General features: G+C 46.2%; 4 protein-coding genes across 4 annotated transcripts; 2 read left to right on the top strand and 2 right to left on the bottom strand.

Moving 5' to 3' along the window:
- Positions 1 to 343: 343 nt before the first annotated feature.
- LOC144145972 (uncharacterized) lies at positions 344 to 6,199 on the bottom strand. Its single transcript, XM_077677852.1, has 3 exons — positions 5,990 to 6,199; positions 5,802 to 5,857; positions 344 to 535 (listed from the first exon to the last, which is right to left on the bottom strand). The coding sequence occupies exons 1-3, from the start codon at positions 6,078 to 6,080 to the stop codon at positions 386 to 388; spliced, it is 297 nt and encodes a 98-aa protein (XP_077533978.1). The 5' UTR covers positions 6,081 to 6,199; the 3' UTR covers positions 344 to 385.
- Positions 6,200 to 6,559: 360 nt separating this feature from the next.
- LOC144145970 (TBC1 domain family member 20) lies at positions 6,560 to 8,173 on the top strand. The gene has a single exon (XM_077677850.1). It carries the CDS (start codon positions 6,737 to 6,739, stop codon positions 8,027 to 8,029), a length of 1,293 nt encoding a protein of 430 aa, XP_077533976.1. The 5' UTR covers positions 6,560 to 6,736; the 3' UTR covers positions 8,030 to 8,173.
- A 1,543-nt stretch (positions 8,174 to 9,716) lies between these two features.
- On the bottom strand, positions 9,717 to 14,976 carry LOC144145971 (RWD domain-containing protein 4). The gene is made up of 6 exons (XM_077677851.1): positions 14,747 to 14,976; positions 14,595 to 14,675; positions 14,398 to 14,507; positions 14,220 to 14,265; positions 12,002 to 12,133; positions 9,717 to 10,020 (listed from the first exon to the last, which is right to left on the bottom strand). Exons 1-6 carry the CDS (start codon positions 14,768 to 14,770, stop codon positions 9,856 to 9,858), a joined length of 558 nt encoding a protein of 185 aa, XP_077533977.1. The 5' UTR covers positions 14,771 to 14,976; the 3' UTR covers positions 9,717 to 9,855.
- A 180-nt stretch (positions 14,977 to 15,156) lies between these two features.
- LOC144145973 (replication factor C subunit 5-like) lies at positions 15,157 to 15,818 on the top strand. Its single transcript, XM_077677853.1, has 3 exons — positions 15,157 to 15,242; positions 15,345 to 15,409; positions 15,646 to 15,818. Exons 1-3 carry the CDS (start codon positions 15,205 to 15,207, stop codon positions 15,801 to 15,803), a joined length of 261 nt encoding a protein of 86 aa, XP_077533979.1. The 5' UTR covers positions 15,157 to 15,204; the 3' UTR covers positions 15,804 to 15,818.
- The last annotated feature ends 1,582 nt before the right edge of the window (positions 15,819 to 17,400 follow it).

Genomic DNA, 17,400 nt, shown 5'->3' with positions numbered 1-17,400 from the left:
TTTTACGACGCCCGCATTATGCGCTTTTTCACGGTCCCAAGAAAGTCGTACAATCGGGGTTTCACTACACTATACCTGGAAGAACGAACTGACCTCACGCATGCATACACACTCATGAGAGTTTTAACAATTTACTTTCTGGCATCATGCCCAGCTACCCACTACAGCAATCAAAACTAACTGTTGTTCTGAAGCTTGCTGGTGCTTTCTGGAGCATACGGGATCTTTGCTGCAACCTCGAGGGGCGAGGTGAAAAACAAACAGCATGGTTCATCTTGCCTGTCAGCAAAACCTTCATTACCCCATGATGATGGCACATCAGGAAATGATTCCATGAGACAAGTTTGGGTAGTCTCGCAATGTGTGCACGAGTTGCACGCCACTTTTATTTCTTTCCCTTCTTCCCACGCTTCTTCTTTGCACTGCCAGTCGCAGCAGGGGTGGCACCTGCAGTTGTCGCAAAGGGCTTTCCTTCATTGGTGGCCCGGGACCGAAGTTCCTGTTCGATGTTCTTCCGGATGTTCTTCTCCAGAGCCTACAAGCAGAGCATCCCAGCAGGTGAAAAAGTATCCATACAATGTTCGACTTAGCATCAAATGTGCAAGAAAACCGTAACAAGAGCACTCATTATACTGCCTGGTTAGCAGTAGATTTCCTAGCACAAAAACAAATGACAGACAAGGAAAGAGGACAACAGGTTCAAGGCCACGCATTCACTTGACTTTGCATTGTGCGAGCCATCAGAGCATGCGCTGTTCTAGCGAAACTGCCGTGCTGTTTACAAGGGCCAGGTCACCAGAGATTAGGAAGCCTATCACATAGTAGCCGGAGGTCACAATACATAAACCATACATGTGTTGCTCTATCAGATAAAAGAAAAAAATCCCGGGCCATCTCCTCCAACGTGAAACCTGGGAGGAGCCACGCAGCATGCACTGATTGGGCGCCGAAGCACCGGTAAGAGCAGCAATCGCGCACTTGTCAAGGCGATGGCGCCCTCTCTTGCGTAGAACCGGATTTAAAGGAGCACTGACACCAATTTTCGGCGTTAATATTATTGCACAGTTCGCTTCCTTCAATCAACAGAATACCCTGGCTGAAATATGAGCGGCCTGCGACGCGAAGAACATAGTTTAATTGGATCTCATTTATCGCGCCGACGGAGCAGCGCGCGGAGCGGCACTCAGCGAATGGACATCAGCGTGACATCATCCCGGGAAAGCCAAAAGAAGTGGCGCGGAAGCGCTCGTCAAAAACTCGTTACGTCACTTCACGCGCACGGGCCCACGAGCGGCGAGCGGGTGCAACACCCTCTCAAGCGGGCGCCGGTGATGTCCGCACAAAGCGGTGAGGTCAGTCAGGGATTCTGTCATATGCGCCGTTCGGGATGAAAGCGCGGGAATTTGAAACAAACGATTTTCAGGCCGTTCAATATAAATAACTATCGCGCGCTGAAGTATTTGAAGTGCTGTTTCAGGTTCGCCAGGCCATTAAGCATCGATAAAAGCAATAAAAGTGTAACATAAAATCTTCGTGTCAGTGCTCCTTTAAGCAATTTGCATGTCCCATCTGCCCCAGTTTGGGTAGTGGCAGGGGTCAATGCGAGCACAGTGCAATGCCTGCTGCGCCTTGCCCTGGGGGCTTGTCCGTGGTGATCAACGAGGCCCCGGCGCCATGTAAGTATGCCTTTCCTTGCTTCGACTGACCAACCGACTTGATCAGGCCTAGCGTCAGGAGCCGGTGCGTGCTTGAGTGTAACACAAATTATACCCCATTTACAAACAGCCTCTGCTTCTGCTCGACGATTATTGAAGTGGACAAAGAGCGTCCCACAAATCTTTAAATCATGTTAGTTTATTCTGAACTGGTTTTATCTATTGAAACTTTCCTTTTAGTATGCGTTACGTTGCAGCACAAGGCTTTGGAAAACGAGTGTCCCGGTGGATTATTAAGCCCTGCAGCACTTACCGACTACTCTGCATGTATTTTGGGGTAAAGCCTATTGTCCCAGCAATCTCCTCCAGCAAGAATTATGAAAATCCGTTAACCATCGCTGAAATTACGCGCGATGACCTAGGGATATTTAAGGTGCGCTAAAATCTCAACAAACAGGCATTTGTGCTTTCAACTCTGTTTGAAAAGCAGCCCCCATGGCCGTGATCGAACCTGCATTCTTGGGCTCAGCACCCCCACACCTCACCCACCGCAGCAGGTGCTATTAGATGAGGAAAAGCATTTACTGGATGAGGGTATGTAACAATATTCTGATGCAAATGTGAGCGTGTGTGCATGCAATCTTGGTACTAAGTGTAGTTTTAATGCCATGGTTTCAGATATATACGTGTTCTTCGACCAATATATTATGACTGTAATGTACCGAACAGAAAGTTCCGAAAGAATGCCCACCCAAACTGAGATATCAAGTGAAAAATACGGGATGGGCGGACTTTCAGGTAAGGTGCGAAAAACTACAAAAAAGTGGCCACACCGCCAACCAAAACTACGGAGACATCAAGTAAGAAATATGAGATGGGCGAACTTTCGGGTCAAGTGCAAAAAGGACGAACAAGTGAACAGATCAACACATGAACAGATATGCATTTGTTTTGATCACTAATCGTCACTAAAGGCATCGAATGATGTGTCACTGTCAGAGTCGAACAAAAGCTACAGTGCTTCGTCCACCATGCTCTGCTGATTTTCCGGTCCCCTCGCCGGTTCTATGCTCGCAGAGGCCAGGCGCTGGTTTAACTTGCCGTCTTCAGAACAGCCAAGACTAGTCAGGATGCCGCACCGCTTAAAAGATGGCAAGACAGTATTGCCCCGCTCTTCTATTCTTCCCATCTAATACCCCTTCCTCTTGCCGGTCAGGCCGGACAGGTTGTGTTGCTTTTGTTCAAAATTGAGACATCGGCGGTGCTCGCGGCCGAGGGATGTTTTCACGGTGGGAGCTCCCGGGGCTCTCGAAGGCGTCAAAGGTAGCGCAATTTAGGGTGGGCGATCTTTGTGGTCTTTTTGTGGATTGAATATTTCACTCCTAAATGGGGGTTGGCGATGTTTCGGGGAGGGCACTCTCCCTGAACTTTACGGAAATTGTTTTATTCTTAGTACCTATTTTTTATTGCACTAAGAAATACAACACGAAGCAAGAAAAGTATAAAGTTGAGAGTACTACTTTGAACTGAGGGGGAAAAGAAAGAGAACAGCATCCTCGAACCACTGATTACATGAGGTCAGGCAATAAAAAAAATTCTGTTAGTCAATTTTGTTATTTGCAACACATCACAAGAGTTGTGTACACTTCTGAGAGCACTTGGTATAAATGCATTCATAGGAACAGCATATCAGTCAAATGGGGAGATTTATTTTAAAACTTGAATGTATTGAAAATACAAATAAGACTATATCAGTGACCAGTGTACAAAACAAGAGAGAGTCTCGCTTGCCTTTTCTTGAAATGTGCCCCCTTTTACGACCCATTTTCCACAACACATATATTTTTACCTAAAGAGATCATAACAGGGATCAATACTCAATCGAACTGTCTTTCTCCGCTTTGTTGTTTTGGTGAATGTTCTTGTATCGCATTCACCCACTCCTGCTTAAAGCAGTATGTAGACAATAAAACAAAAAAACAAACAGCATACAACTTTGCTTCATTCAAAAGATGTCAGGTATAACTTTAACTGCCTATAATTAACATTGCGCAACAACATTACAGCATCCTACAACAAAAACCCGCCGCGGTGGCTCAGTGGCTAAGACATTGTGCTGCTGAGCACGAGGACACGGGTTCAATTCCCGGCCGCGGCGGCCGCTTTCGATGGAGGCGAAAAGCAAAAATGCCCGTAAGTACGAGATTTCGGCGCACGTTAAAGATCCCCAGGTGGTCAAAATTAATCCAGGGCCCTCCACTACGGTGCGCCTCATCGCCTCCGTTGCATCGGTGCGCTAAACCCTATCAATCAATCCTACAACAAAAACCTGACCAGCTGCCTATGACAGGTTTCAGTTCGGGTAACACTGCAGATATCAGATGGCTGAATGCCTTGCCTTCTAGTGCTGTCAATACCAAAAAAATTGGCACAGCTTGCACTAGTGGTGCAAGGCTGGAGAAACTGCAGAGCTGGCGGCCCCTCTCCTTTTCTCGGAGACATGGCTGTTGCACCTCACATTCATGTTTGAACTTGCCGCTGGAAGTTCTCCATGACTGGCAGGCCCAGACTGCTTTTTCCGGAGGTTCTCACATCTCCCCTAAAGTGGATCGCAATAGCACGTGCTAGAACACGTGGCCAAGTACAAAGCCAACGCCTGCGCTATGAACCCCCCCTCCCCAAAAATGCTGTCGGCCCAGAAAGTGATATGATAGCTAAACAGGATAGATGTCAGTTTCATAGCTCGAGGGACCCAGGCTCGATTCCAACCACGAAGCATTTTTTTCCTTTCCAACTTGCTACTCACGTTATTGTTCTCCACCATTGCTAACCCTGTACCCCGGGCCTTTGGGGTGGTCCAGTGGTTTGGTTGCCAATTTCACGGCATAAAGGTCCCGGATTCATTTCCAGGTACCTCCCTAACCAACAGAGACCAGCAAGAAACTGAACTCTGGCTGGCACGGTCATCATACTTGTAATTTAAGCAAACAGTGCAGCACATTCTTAGTGAGAAGTGCATGACTATTTTTCTGACAAGTACCACTGGTCTCTCTAGAGTGATTTTTTTTTTTTAATCTGTCGCACATCTCCAATGTTTCATTTTCACTTCAAGACATTCATTACAGATGGCCGTAATATTTTGATGATACTTATCTGTTTTCAGCTGATCAATGCGCTGGGGAATGAATGCAGATTTTGTAGCAAAATGATTCTCGCCAATTAAAAAACAAACAATGCTGGTCATTTATTTTTTGTTTCACAATGATTTTACTGCACCCTGCTCTAAGATGATGATAATGATTGCTATTGGTCTCCCCTTTGAAGCGGGGTGATGACATTTCATCTTACCAAAAAGGACTAATATAACCATGTTTTACACTCTTGGTTTAATACTAGCGCTGCTTAGGGCAGGCAGCTTATTAGGCCCGTAATACTTTTTTTTTCCTGTTACAGGTGGTAACTGTCCTAGGCAATATTCCCCTCTCTGCTTTTCGTCCACCAGCATTCTAATCTTCTGATTAGAATTCTAATTTTCTGAAAACACTGATCCATTTCTACACCTATACTCCTGTAGACTTCGAGTATCTGCAGTCAGAGTGCCTAGCTAGCCTTAATTTTTTTGTTGTGTGACATTTTCTTCGTGCCCAGCTGAATAATGTGACCACACTGATTGTGCTGGCTCTTTCTAGCTTTCGATTCCTGCAAATGACCGCAACACATACAGCGCTTATCTAGCTTTCGCGTTAATTAAACGCGGACGTACTCCTTTATCGTAAAACAACGAAAAAAATGAGCCCCGCTGTCACAATACAACAATTAAGCGTGCTTTCTCTTTTCCCTAGGTTATAAAATACCAAAGGCGCCCAAAACCTTGGTAAGGAATGCGGTTTTCGCATCGTCCCAATTTGTAGTACCGCGCCGTTTCAAATCCCGCATGCTCCCGCTCCACCGGCGTCGTCTGCTAGAGCCGGTTCCAAACTCCCTACAAGGAGTTGGCAGCATAGCTTTTGGCGCTCGGTATTTAAAGTCCGCATTGTCCAGGCTGCTGTATGGAGGTGCGCAGCCACGGACAACAGCAGTTCGGCTGCACCGGCATGAAGAGGGGGAAAAGAGGGATTATGTGAGCGCGCCGCAATCAAAACTTGCCTTTTTGACTTGCTGCTTGGCCGTGACTGCTTTGGCCTTCTTAGGGACAGCACGAGCTGTAATAAAAGAGTAAATTTCAAGGCAATGTCGCCACTGTCACGCTACGATGTGCGTCGCAAAGGGAAGGACACAAAAAAACATGGAGTCTTCAACGCAGTGTGCCCAAAAGCCTGCGCGTCCGTTCTCACATTTCGCTACGCCTCGAAGGCTGGCCTGGGCAGTCGTCTTTCTCGCATTTTTCGGCTTGGAGGTCTTCACCTTCAGTTTTCCTTGTGCCATTGCGAAATACTTCGGAGCTTTCGATGCGATTTTTCGCACCTATCCGTTAGCTAAGGCTCGCTTTCTTTGTTTGGCTAGCGTTGGCGTTGCTTTATGGTGTTGTCGATTGCAGTTGCCGTGGCATCCACCATGGAGGTCACCGCAGTACCGTGTAGCGCGGTTACCGCAGTTACCGCTTCTGCGGGGCACATTCAATTGATAATTGTTACAAGTCTGCTTAATCTCTCGTAGGTATATTTGATATTAACCTTTTTTTCACTCTGTTGTAAACGTGACGCTACTATCCTACTATGTGGTCCATGTCCGTGAAGCAACGAATGGCACTAATCCGCATTTACCACAAACTTAGGTCTTTCTTGCGTGTTCAAGGCCGAAGAGTAAAATAAAACACATCATAGTATTTGTTATACACTTTACTTCATACAAAGGTGTTCTTGCAAACTCCAGTAACATAGCCAAGCCCGGCCATCAGCCCAGCCCAACGCATATGGTTGATTCGTGCTGCTGTTTTCCGCGTTATACATCTCCCGTTGGTTTCTGTGTTCTCCAATTGCAATGTGAACCCGTGTGAAAAAAACAAAAACGGTGAAGGAAAATAGCCACCGCCGCATGCCCGTTTCATCTGCTCAAATCACGCGTAGCGCTCGTTAAGAGGCATGAGCAACGGAGTCGGCGGAGTCTGGCTCGCCGAACCTCAGGAGAGGCCTCTGGAGAAGGAAGCGCCGTCTCACAAGGAGGTTAAGGTCCTGTCCGAAACCGGGTTCGACCAGCTCACTGAGGACATCATGGGAGCTCCGGACGACGTGTTGGAGCACGAGCGAGCCTACCAGGGCGAGGCCGAGACCGCGGAGGGCAAGGACGCCGAGGCGAAGCCTCAAGACGACGGCGTCGACTGGGCTCATGTGACTCGTAAGCGACGCATGATTGAGCGCGCGCTGGCCGACTGCAGCACGGTGGGTCTGAAGATGGCAGCTGTGGAGGACTGCGGACTCCTTTGCGATGACTACCGACGCCTCGTGTGGCCGCGCATCGGCGGCGTCAACGTGTACGAGACGTCGCCGCGACCGTCGTTCGCCGAAATCGAGCGACACGCGTATTACTCGCAGGTGGTGCTCGACGTTAAGCGTTCGTTGAAGCGGTTCCCTCCCAGCATTGCCGAGGGCCAGCGTATCGCCCTCCAGGACCGTCTCGTGTTCATGATCATGCGCGTGCTCATGAAGAACCCCGAGCTGCACTACTACCAGGGCTACCACGACATTTGTGTCACCATCCTGCTGGTGTTGGGCGAGGAAGTGGGCTTCCTGCTCGTCGACCGCCTGTCGTGCTCCAACCTGCGTCGCTTCATGGACAAGACCATGGCGCGCACGGCCGACATGCTCGAGCACATCTATCCCCTGCTGGGCCACCAGAGCCCCGAGCTCCGAGACTTTTTGGAGCAGGCGCAGGTCGGGATCATGTTCTGCCTCAGCTGGGTCATCACTTGGTTCGGCCACGTCCTCGCCGACTACGACACCGTGGTGCGCCTCTTCGATTTGTTCTTGTCCAGCCACCCCTGGATGCCCATCTACCTGTCCGCCGCCATCGTGCTCCACGCCCGCGACGAGATTTTAGCGCTCGACTGCGACCTGGCGCCCGTTCACAGCTACCTGTCTCGGCTGGTGGAGGGCGAGCTGCCGTTTGAGGAACTGATTCTCCAGGCCCGGCAGTTGCTCGAAGACCACCCCCCGTCCGAGCTGCAGGCCGAGTTGGCGCGCACGAGGCGGCAGCGCGATGAGCAGCGGCCCGTCGTGCCGGCGCGCCGACGCGGGATGCTGTGGCGCTGCGCGCGCTACGCTGGTGCACTGGTCGCCGCTACGGGAACGTGGAAGGGCGCGCTTACGGTTGCGGCCATGCTTTTTGCGGTCTGGTACCAGGCATACCGCAGAAATGTGAACTTGTCCTGGTTCTGAAGACAGACCAGGCCAAAATGTTTAAGGAGTGGTGCACAGAGACTGGCAGACTAAACGGGATGTGGTACAAAAGCAGCTGTGTGCGCTGCTGGTGCTTTTGTGGTCTATGGCAAAGTACGTTTCACCTTCCAGCACCGTGTATAGCCAATATTGCGGCACTCTGTGTGCCCGTATGATGCACCAGTTATACAATCTTTTGCGTTCGTTTCTGCTGTGATCAAGAAGGCCCTGCTATTTAGTCACTTGAAAAGTTCCTGAATGCTGGCCTTCATTATTGATGTTTCAGTATATGGGGTTTCTAATGTGTAATTAACATACACAGGCTGTAATTAAGGTGTAGAAAGAAATGACGATATTGTTGTTCATGATCTTGTTTACTTGTGTATGCCACTTTTCCCCTACTTTGAATGGTTGCAATCAAGAGCTAGTCGTGTCCAACCGCTGAAACTATGCCTCGCTGTAATATCGAAAGGTATTTTTCAATTGTTGACTGTACAGACATTGTAACGTGTTATATAAGAAATATATAATAAAAGCCAATTAGCAGATTTCCTTCTCCAAGGTAACAAAATTGTCCATGCTACACATAATAGGACACATGTTAACTACAACACCAAAATCATGAAGCACAGACTACAGTTGGACTGCGAAATAAATACTTTAATTCTGTACATTTTCACAGCTTTGCTAGGTGGCAAGAGCCACTAAAGGTGCTGTCCGCTACGCATCAAAAATAGAATTCCATTCCAGGCCGCAATTCTTTCATATCCTTCATATCCACGATTAGACTTTTAACTTGCGTCTTGCTGCAAAATTGCGTAAGATGGGCTTCTTTCTGTATCGCTTTACACGTGAACTCTTAAACTGACAATTCACAAGTGCCAAAATTCCCAGCAAACAAAATTTAGAGAAGTTATAAAATAAATGATTAGAATGTAACACATATGTAAACTAAATTCCCAATTAATACTTATTCTAAAGTACGGGATGCCAAAATAAAAACCACCCCAATTATAAAATATAATCGGGCACTTTGCAATGTCAACCAACAGGGTACAGCACCAAGATACTGCATTGTAGTAGCCTTCTAACATGTCACTGTGACATTGCACGGTTTTGCTATTACACTCTTAACAAAGCTGGGCTGTTAATTTAGCTTTAAGCTCATTGTGGACTGAAAAATTGATGCATCAATTTGGTCTCTGGATCGACGCCACTTCATTGACGCGTAGACTGTACTGCCCTGCGCTCTGTTTTTAGCCATTTCATCCGAGAAAATGCTTTTGAACTGCTGCAACAATCCTGCATCATAAGGAACTGGTTACTAAACAGCATGGCTAAAATTGACATATCAGTGTAAATACACATTCTCTTTTTATGAGTGCAACGTAAAAGTAAAAATCAGAGCTGCATTTGTGATGAGTAAAACGGAAACTAAATTTGAGCATGCAACATTTGTTAACCCTTCACTACATTTCCCCTTCGGAGTCTTGATGGTGGAGAAGGCATAAAATAGATTGCGTTTTCAAACATCCGTCACGCAATTCCAATACTAAATCCCTGGCATGCGTAAAATTTTAGTTAACAGTGGGCTGTCATTTCGTGGCCCACATTTCTCACCCACAATGCTTGTATCAGCATTCAGAGCCTCCCAATGAACGCAACTACTTCCATCCACTAACAAGTAAAACTACTCCAACAGCACCATTTTGTTTCCAACACGAAGTGATCACCACAAGGAAGATGCACTGTCCTGAAACATTCACAGGCGCCCTGTACTGAGTGTGTAGGATAGTCCAGTCTGTGCTAGGAGAAGGGGCGTGTGGTTATGACGCAGATGACCCCGTCTGAGTGAGGTGCTTGACAACGTCGACCCAGTCGTGGCCCCTGGGAAGCTCCCCGGAAGGCAGCAGGCGGCCGGCAAGCTTGCGCTTCTGGTTTTTGCTCAACTTGGGTTGCTTGGGCTCCTTCTTGGACGACACCTGCTGCTCCTGGAAGGCAAAGCGTGATTCACGAGTTTCAGAGCCAGTGCAGTGCACAGCAAGTTCTGCCAAACGTTCGCCACACTCGTCACAAAATTATTCGGCGTGCAATAGCATTGATGAGCAATAAAAACTGCCTGGAGGATGAGCAGGCAAGGAAGGGGTATCGCATAACGGAGACAGATGGAGGGCTACTTTCAACTAATCGTTCCCTTCTGCGCCAGCTATTAGATCAGGGATTGACGCAGGAAAGGAATTCAGTGCAGTAAAACCGGAGTGGGAGGGGGCGACCATTTCCTGTCTCATCCCTCGTGTCGGCGATTGCTTTCAAGTTGCAGACTGCTGTAGTGGGGTCATTGGGTCACAGCCATCAAACGCCATTGAACTGCTGCGCTCGACACTATAAATGCAACCAAATCTGAAGAGTTATGAAGAATGCAAGCCAATCCCTTGGCCAGAAGGCTAAACAAAGAATTCTCAGCACCTATTGATGTAGCAGAAGCAAATGTAGCGCTGAGAAAATATTGAGTTGTAGTCTCACTGACTTCCCTTCTTTTTTTTGCAATAGAATTACACCAAAGATTTACTGGCGGAAGGCTAGACCATAAGATTGCCATAATATGTGTCTCATTCCAGCAGCTGCAACGAATGAAACATAACCAGCAGCACATTACCGTAAAGTTTCGAAAGAACGCCCACCCAAAGTACACAGATATCAGGTGAAAAATAAGGGATGGGCGCATTTTCGGGACAGGTGACCGAATGAACACAAGAATATATGATTCACGTTTCTTTTTTTCACTCATCGGCGTTAAAGCCATCGATTTCAGGGGGTGGGCGACCTTTGGGGTTTTGTAGTAAATTGAATATTTCACCCCTAATTGGGGTTTGGCGACGTTTCAGGGGAGGGCGTTCTCTCGGAACTTTACGGTAGGCGTAAAGCCTGATGAAGTTATAAAGCAAAGCTTGGCACTTATGGGCTCAGTCTTAGCTCAAGCAACTACGCATATACAAGCGCCACGGACTGCCCAATGGATTGAGAGCTTGAATTGATGCCAAGGCAGAAAACCCAGAACCAGTACACCAGTAAATACTTATACGCACATTCAGGGAACCTAGCACTTAGAATGGCACTATAACACCCTTCATATTCACACACCTCTAAGTTTTCGAAACTTTACCTTTGGGTGTTGAATTATGCCCCAATCAGTAATAACACCTTTGTTGTGACATTGTACAAGTTATAACAATCGTCCCACACACTAGCTCTGATTTTCAAGCAAAATGTGGCCCCGCACAGCAGAAGCCGAACTGGTTTTAATTAAAAACATCTTTAGACACAGCTCTGGTGTTATTACCCCACAGATCCAGTGAAGCGCCGACTCGAGGGGTTTTCTGCGGCTTTTAGAAGCAAAAAGGAAACCTTTTGGCTTCTCCTAGCTATGTCTACACACAGCATTTCCTCAAGGTAGCATTTGGAAGCACCTTTGCACCAGAAAAAGAATTTCGTGGATACAACTGACTACAATGCCCATAGCACTACAGCAAATCATAGGTGATTGGTGCAGTAGGCATATCTCCCACAAAAAGGAAATCCAAAGTGGGCACAAATACCAGGATGGGGAAAAAAAAAACCACCCCACTAAAGACCTCGGGAACCATGTCCTTCTGAAAGGCCACTTTTTGTAAAAAAAAAAAAAAAATTACGGCTAAGCTCCACATACTACTACACCATTTCTCGAGGTAGCAAAGGCAGTAGACTTCCATCGCTGCTGACACCTCTTCAAATTTTGAACTTAGCCTTAAGGATTTGCAAAATCTGGTGGCTGTAAATATGTACTGCAGCCCTCTGTAAGACACTGCAACCCTCTCTGCAGATAGCCTACAATGCGGTCTGTCAACAACAAATGTTGCAAACAAATAGTGTAAAGGTCAAAATCACTCATTCAAACTGGCTGCAGAGATGGCAGCCAAAAGCAAGGGTGCAAACCTTTGGTTGCTCCTCTTCTACTGCTTCAGTAGTTGCTAAGACTTCTGGCTGACACTCTGTGAGTTCCTCTGCATGTTCCTTGACCCATTCAAGAAGTGTGTAGGTCATAGGCGTTCCCAGCTCCAACTCTGCCTAGAAAAAAAGAGAGAAAACAAACAGGTATTGCAGAAAGTTATTTATCAGCGATTGGCTGTTGGCCATCTCTCTATGACGCAGCATGATTTTGTGCATACTGCATGGATGCAAGTGCTATCATGACTCGCAACACACGAGGGGGGCCGGAGCAGTTCCTTGGCCAGTGCTAGCACAGTAGAACCCCGATTATACAACTTTGTCGGGACCGTGAAAAAGTGTCGCAAAATGCGGGCATCGTAAAATTCGAACAACAGTTACAAGTGTAAATAGTTTCAGGAGACGGATTTTCAAGAAACTTCAATATAAACTACAAATACTAAGTTTTCAGGGCTCAGAAGCCCAAATCACTAAAGGAAGTAAATGTGAAAACAATAATGCAGTGCAGATGTCAATCACGCTGTATTGAAACAAGCCTTGTACCACAGTCCAGTGCCGCGATTCCCGCCAGCCAGTGCAAATCATGGCACCCACGATCACGACAAACACATGTGGAAGCCTAAGCCTGTCAGCATAACCTCGGTGCCGATTCACTGCTGAGTGGGAGAAATGAACACCTGCTGCACACTGCTTCTGCAACCGCTGAGCAACAAGAAGAGACGTCAGCGAGAAGAGGGGGAAAGCAATTGTGCAGAGGAGCGGGCGGCTGCTGGAGGGGAGAGAAACGAAGGGGAGATGGAGAAGAAAGCTACGCCTTAAGGTCCACAGAACAGGCTCGCAGAACTTTCGTTTCGTCCGCTGGTCAGTAGCGCATTTCACGTGGGTCGTTCGATAAAGCGGGTGAGGCACAAAATCGCGTCAGATAACCGAGGTTCTTAATGCATTATTTTTATGGGGACTTCGCTATGACTTGACTATTCAGTCATAAAACCCGGGGACATATAACCGGAGTCCCACTGTACCATGCAGTGAGGCACTCGAGAATTAAAGAGAGAGGTATGAGTTTTTTTGATAACCCTTGTTCTTTTGATCATTATCCTTGTGTTCTGTTACCCTTCACCTACCAAACGTAGAATGCTTAAATGCGCCTGATTGGGCTTAGTTTGGTGCAAAGGGTTGAGGATTGCGGCACGAGGCGGTTCCCTTGCTATTATTGCATAAAGAAATGTGGACCCGGTACTAAACGTTTTCTGAATGTAACCACCTAACCCAAGCCGTGGGCCATCAATGACGCAACAGGGCAGGGAATGACACATTCACTGAGGAAATTCGAAGCATATTTTCTTGGTAACTGTGGTTACACTTTGTGATGCCCTTTTACTGCCACACTCGAAGACCTGTGCATAAGTGATACACACCACAGCACTGCAGCCACAGCGATCCCACTGATTTTCGCTTGCCATGTGGATTGCTTTCTCAAAAAATTTAGATGTGGCAAGTGTACCAGCCAAAAATATTAATAACTGATGGAGCCCCGTGTGTTCCAATGTTCGTTGCAAAAAAAAAAAAAAGGAAAAAAAAAAAACAATGAATAAGGGAACACACAAGGGGGCTACGGCAGTGATCGGAATGGAAGTATCCTCCTTTCTGCTACCGACTGGGTCTCTACACAGCGCCACCACCATACAGATAAGTGGCCTGGCCGCTGTTCATGTGCCGCGAGTCATATCACTGAACTCGATAGTACAGTCCAATGGAATGCAGGCCTTACTTTTCCCAGGTCTCCATGTTCATACCAGCTGTTGGTCCTGATTCATTTTTCACTACATTTCTGATATATCAAGCACTGCTTAATGTTTCGTTTTTGCGTCTGTTGCATATATTTTTAACCTTCTTTCTCAGATAAGGTATCATTGCTTGCCATGAATGCTGTCTAAAAATGAGCAATAGAAGGAAAAAAATTTGTGCGAAATCTTCAACAATTTCACTGGAGAAATAGCATGAAGGATTTCTAATGACACGAATGGCATCAAAACAGTTTATTTAAACCAATTATGGTGTTTCTCAATGGAAAGACCGCACGCATTCAGCCGTTTGTATCTCGGGTTATGCACAGAAAACAGCCCGCTTAGCGGTGAGTTGGGAGTGTCCCACTGACAAAAATGAAACTCCAGAAACAGCTGTAAATTATGTAAAAATTTTTTACCTGCTCTTTCAGGGCTGCAACAACTGCTTCCTTGACCTCGCGGATTCTGCAAGTAGATATGACGTGAACGCCGGACAAATGAATGGAGCTCTGTTGAGTCACAACACACATCCACACAACGTTAGACAGGTGTGCATGCATGCATTTGGCTAAGGACAAGAGTAAAGAAAGCGCTTACAGGTGTTTGTTATAAAAGGTGTCCATGTTAAAAATTGGAAGCTCATTGGGGTACTTCTCGGGCCACGTGATTTCAATAAGGAAGGATTTGTGGGTACCGTGATCTCCTATCTGTGAATGAAAGGCAAGGGAATTGCCGTAGGTTGCTGGTACAAAAAAAAAAAAAATCCAGAGTACAATATAACCGTGTTGACTCACTTTGTACTGGAACACTGTTTCTCCTAACTTCTTGAAGTTCTCGTCGCCATCGTATATAGATAGCAGAACTTCTGCTTCCTCCTGCAGTAACAAATCAGATACGTTTACAACTCATGGTTTAACGGCAGATAGCCGCACCAAGCCCAACTCACAGCTTGTAACTCCTCGGCAGACATCTCCAGTCGATGACGTCGTCCTTTTGTTAGTAAGCCGCACTCTGTCTGGAGGCAGTTATTTCAGGCCCCACAAGTGTTTGAACGTACTGGGAAAATGGTTTATGGGTATAAATGTTAAGGACAGGCAGCTTGTTTTCATCCTATCGCACAAACCGCTTCACGTTTCACTCAATGCTTTTCTTATGGGCGCATCCATCTTGCATAATGTTGATGATGACATTTACCGAACACTGTCGCGCGTCACCAGAATTGCAAAAACATGACTTACAAGTCAACCATTTACTTTACGACTACTTTTAGAACAAAAATATTAGTGCAAGTTGAGTTATCAATGCGGCAAAGTATTTTGCGCTTTTGCCCATTCCTTCTTTCCTCCTCTACCTCTTCCTACTCATGCAAGTGTGCAAGTTGCGCGCGCGGAAAGTGGCGGAAACATGAGCGGCAAGCAAGAAGCTTCCACAAACTTGCCATGGTTTGTGCTTTTTAACCGATGCCGAATTATGAATCTTGCTTCAAGATTGTGCACGCGATGAGAATAATTAATAGTATCGGCCGCTCCTCTTTGATCTTGCAGGGTCGAAAAATACAGGCCCCAGAAGCTCGACGACCTGATCGCGCACGAAGACATCATCAGCACGAGTACGCTTCCTTTCCCGCCTTTTACCTTCTTTTGATAGGTCTCCTGTTGATGAGTACACTTCAAGACCCCCTGTAGCGGGTATTGTGTACGGAACGAGTTGCAGCTGGCCTTGTGCTGCGTCGTAAAAGCATTTGTACCGCGAGTAACAGCGATCGCAGCACACGATGTTGATCGATTCCAGTTCGTATTCGGTATGAATATCTCAATTAAAGCCCACTTCTGTGTTTATTTTCAGTTGGGAGGTTTATCAAGGAGGACAGGTTACCGCACTTGCTGTTCTATGGGCCACCAGGGACGGGCAAGACCTCTACAATATTGGCATGTGCTCAACAAATCTACACCCCAAAAGAGTTCGGCTCCAAGGTTTTGGAGGTGAGCAATGTTTTTCCTTGACATTGTTTCTCGTTAACTGCGATGAACTACTCAAGCAAATGAAACTAGATATGACTTTCTTCAAAGGGAACATGTTTTCTTCAATATTTATGAGATTAGAGCTAGCTGCTAAAAGTTTCCTTCATATCTGTCAATAGAAACATTCCTCAAGACTCACATGGCTTGCCCTAAGTATATAAACCATTTTGGTGGCCTTGTTACTCTGTGACTAGCTACCATAAAAGATTGGTGGGTATTGCCCTGGTTACAATATTCACGAAATTTTACAAAGCCTCTGACAGATTACGTAGTTGTTGCCTTAGTCAAGGTGTCATTTCAGTAAATTAGGTCTCCATTAAAATGACTTCACATCGCCTATGCTTAATGTCTTACACCGAGATCAGTTGTGATGTCAAAGCTGTCACGTGCATGTCACGAGATGCAGCACTAAGCATCTTACATGTGATGCGGCGCAGACATTTAGCTGCCGTAGCATTTAATTTGCAGTCTGTATCACCTTTACAAAATATCTCCATACCCATTCGTCGGCATCTTACTGTGATCTAGCAAAACTTCGTAAACTGGAAGATGTGGGTCTGGATAGACACTGATTACTGCAGCAATATTTGTGACTGCTGCTTGCATGGAGAGCAGCTTGAGAAAATGCAGGGACTGCTCAGAATAAATGTTGCCCGGTAGTTGGCTCTGCAGCAACTCCGTCCTTTTAATGTATAATCATTCTTTCGCGCCTCCCCTAGACATCTGTTTGTAAGTACACTCCATACGTATACATAGCCCATATGTGGTAAAAGGTTGTGAGGCCTCCAAGGCAACCACACAACTAGTCGGGGCACATATGAGCTCCTGGAAAAAATGCCTGTGTCCTATGTGGCAATTCCCACTTGGGGAGTTTCAATGACATTTATTTTATCATAGGGTGACTGAACGTGAAGTTAAATAGGAACTTAACATTTTAGCAAAGCGTCATTACTTTTATTTGCAGTTTTACAGCTTCTGGAGTTGCATCAATAGCTTAAAAATGTATGCTTGACATCTTGCATAGGATGAGCACCCTTTTTTTTTTTTTTTTTGTGGAGGAGCTGACACTGCTGCACAAAGCAACTGCAAAGTAAATAGAAAAAAAAATACTTTTTTTGTAAAGAAATATAATTTTACACCTTCGATGTTTTGTGCTTTGTCATTTGTAAAGTTGCGGTTAACTTTTTCACTGCAATTTGAACACCATTTGAAAAAATCATGCACCTCTCTGTCGAACGACTATGATGGTTGAATGCAAAGCTTTCTGGTTAGGGAGTCCTTGGTTGTTTGAGTTTGAACATTAACTTGCAGATGGTTTGGACTTCGACTCGTTGGGCTTTGACTTTCATTTGCACGCAGTTTGAACTTTTCATTGCTGACTCTGATTTTGACCCTTCGCAATTTGATTTCACTCAGAGAAAGCCTCACGTTCAACTATCGTTGATGTTAGACAGAGAGGTGCATGATTTTTCTCTCTGATTTTGCACATCCATGCACCCCTCTCCAAATCCAAACTTCTTCAACTGTGTCGGAATGATGCAATTCATAGATGTCAGCTTCATAACGTGAGGTACCCAGG

This window comes from Haemaphysalis longicornis, unplaced genomic scaffold (assembly GCF_048455015.1).
Source record: "Haemaphysalis longicornis isolate Haplotype H1 unplaced genomic scaffold, Haemaphysalis longicornis Haplotype H1 scaffold_7, whole genome shotgun sequence".
Classification (NCBI taxonomy): domain Eukaryota; kingdom Metazoa; phylum Arthropoda; class Arachnida; order Ixodida; family Ixodidae; genus Haemaphysalis; species Haemaphysalis longicornis.
Note: the sequence above shows the minus strand (reverse complement) of the source record. Positions and strands in the feature narration are given on the sequence as shown.

Excerpts from the sequence above, each read along its gene's own strand:
- LOC144145973 (XM_077677853.1), top strand. The coding sequence starts at position 15,205 with ATGAGCGGCAAGCAAGAAGCTTCCACAAACTTGCCATG. Across the intron at positions 15,243-15,344 it reads GCTTCCACAAACTTGCCATG|GGTCGAAAAATACAGGCCCC; the intron begins GTTTGTGCTTTT and ends TTGATCTTGCAG. Across the intron at positions 15,410-15,645 it reads CGAAGACATCATCAGCACGA|TTGGGAGGTTTATCAAGGAG; the intron begins GTACGCTTCCTT and ends GTTTATTTTCAG.
- LOC144145971 (XM_077677851.1), bottom strand. The coding sequence starts at position 14,770 with ATGTCTGCCGAGGAGTTACAAGCT. Across the intron at positions 14,676-14,746 it reads CTGCCGAGGAGTTACAAGCT|GAGGAAGCAGAAGTTCTGCT; the intron begins GTGAGTTGGGCT and ends TTGTTACTGCAG. Across the intron at positions 14,508-14,594 it reads AAACAGTGTTCCAGTACAAA|ATAGGAGATCACGGTACCCA; the intron begins GTGAGTCAACAC and ends TTTCATTCACAG.
- LOC144145972 (XM_077677852.1), bottom strand. The coding sequence starts at position 6,080 with ATGGCACAAGGAAAACTGAAGGTGAAGACCTCCAAGCCGAAAAATGCG. Across the intron at positions 5,858-5,989 it reads CCTTCGAGGCGTAGCGAAAT|CTCGTGCTGTCCCTAAGAAG; the intron begins GTGAGAACGGAC and ends CTTTTATTACAG. Across the intron at positions 536-5,801 it reads CCAAGCAGCAAGTCAAAAAG|GCTCTGGAGAAGAACATCCG; the intron begins GCAAGTTTTGAT and ends CTCTGCTTGTAG.
- LOC144145970 (XM_077677850.1), top strand. The coding sequence starts at position 6,737 with ATGAGCAACGGAGTCGGCGGAGTCTGGCTCGCCGAACCTCAGGAGAGG.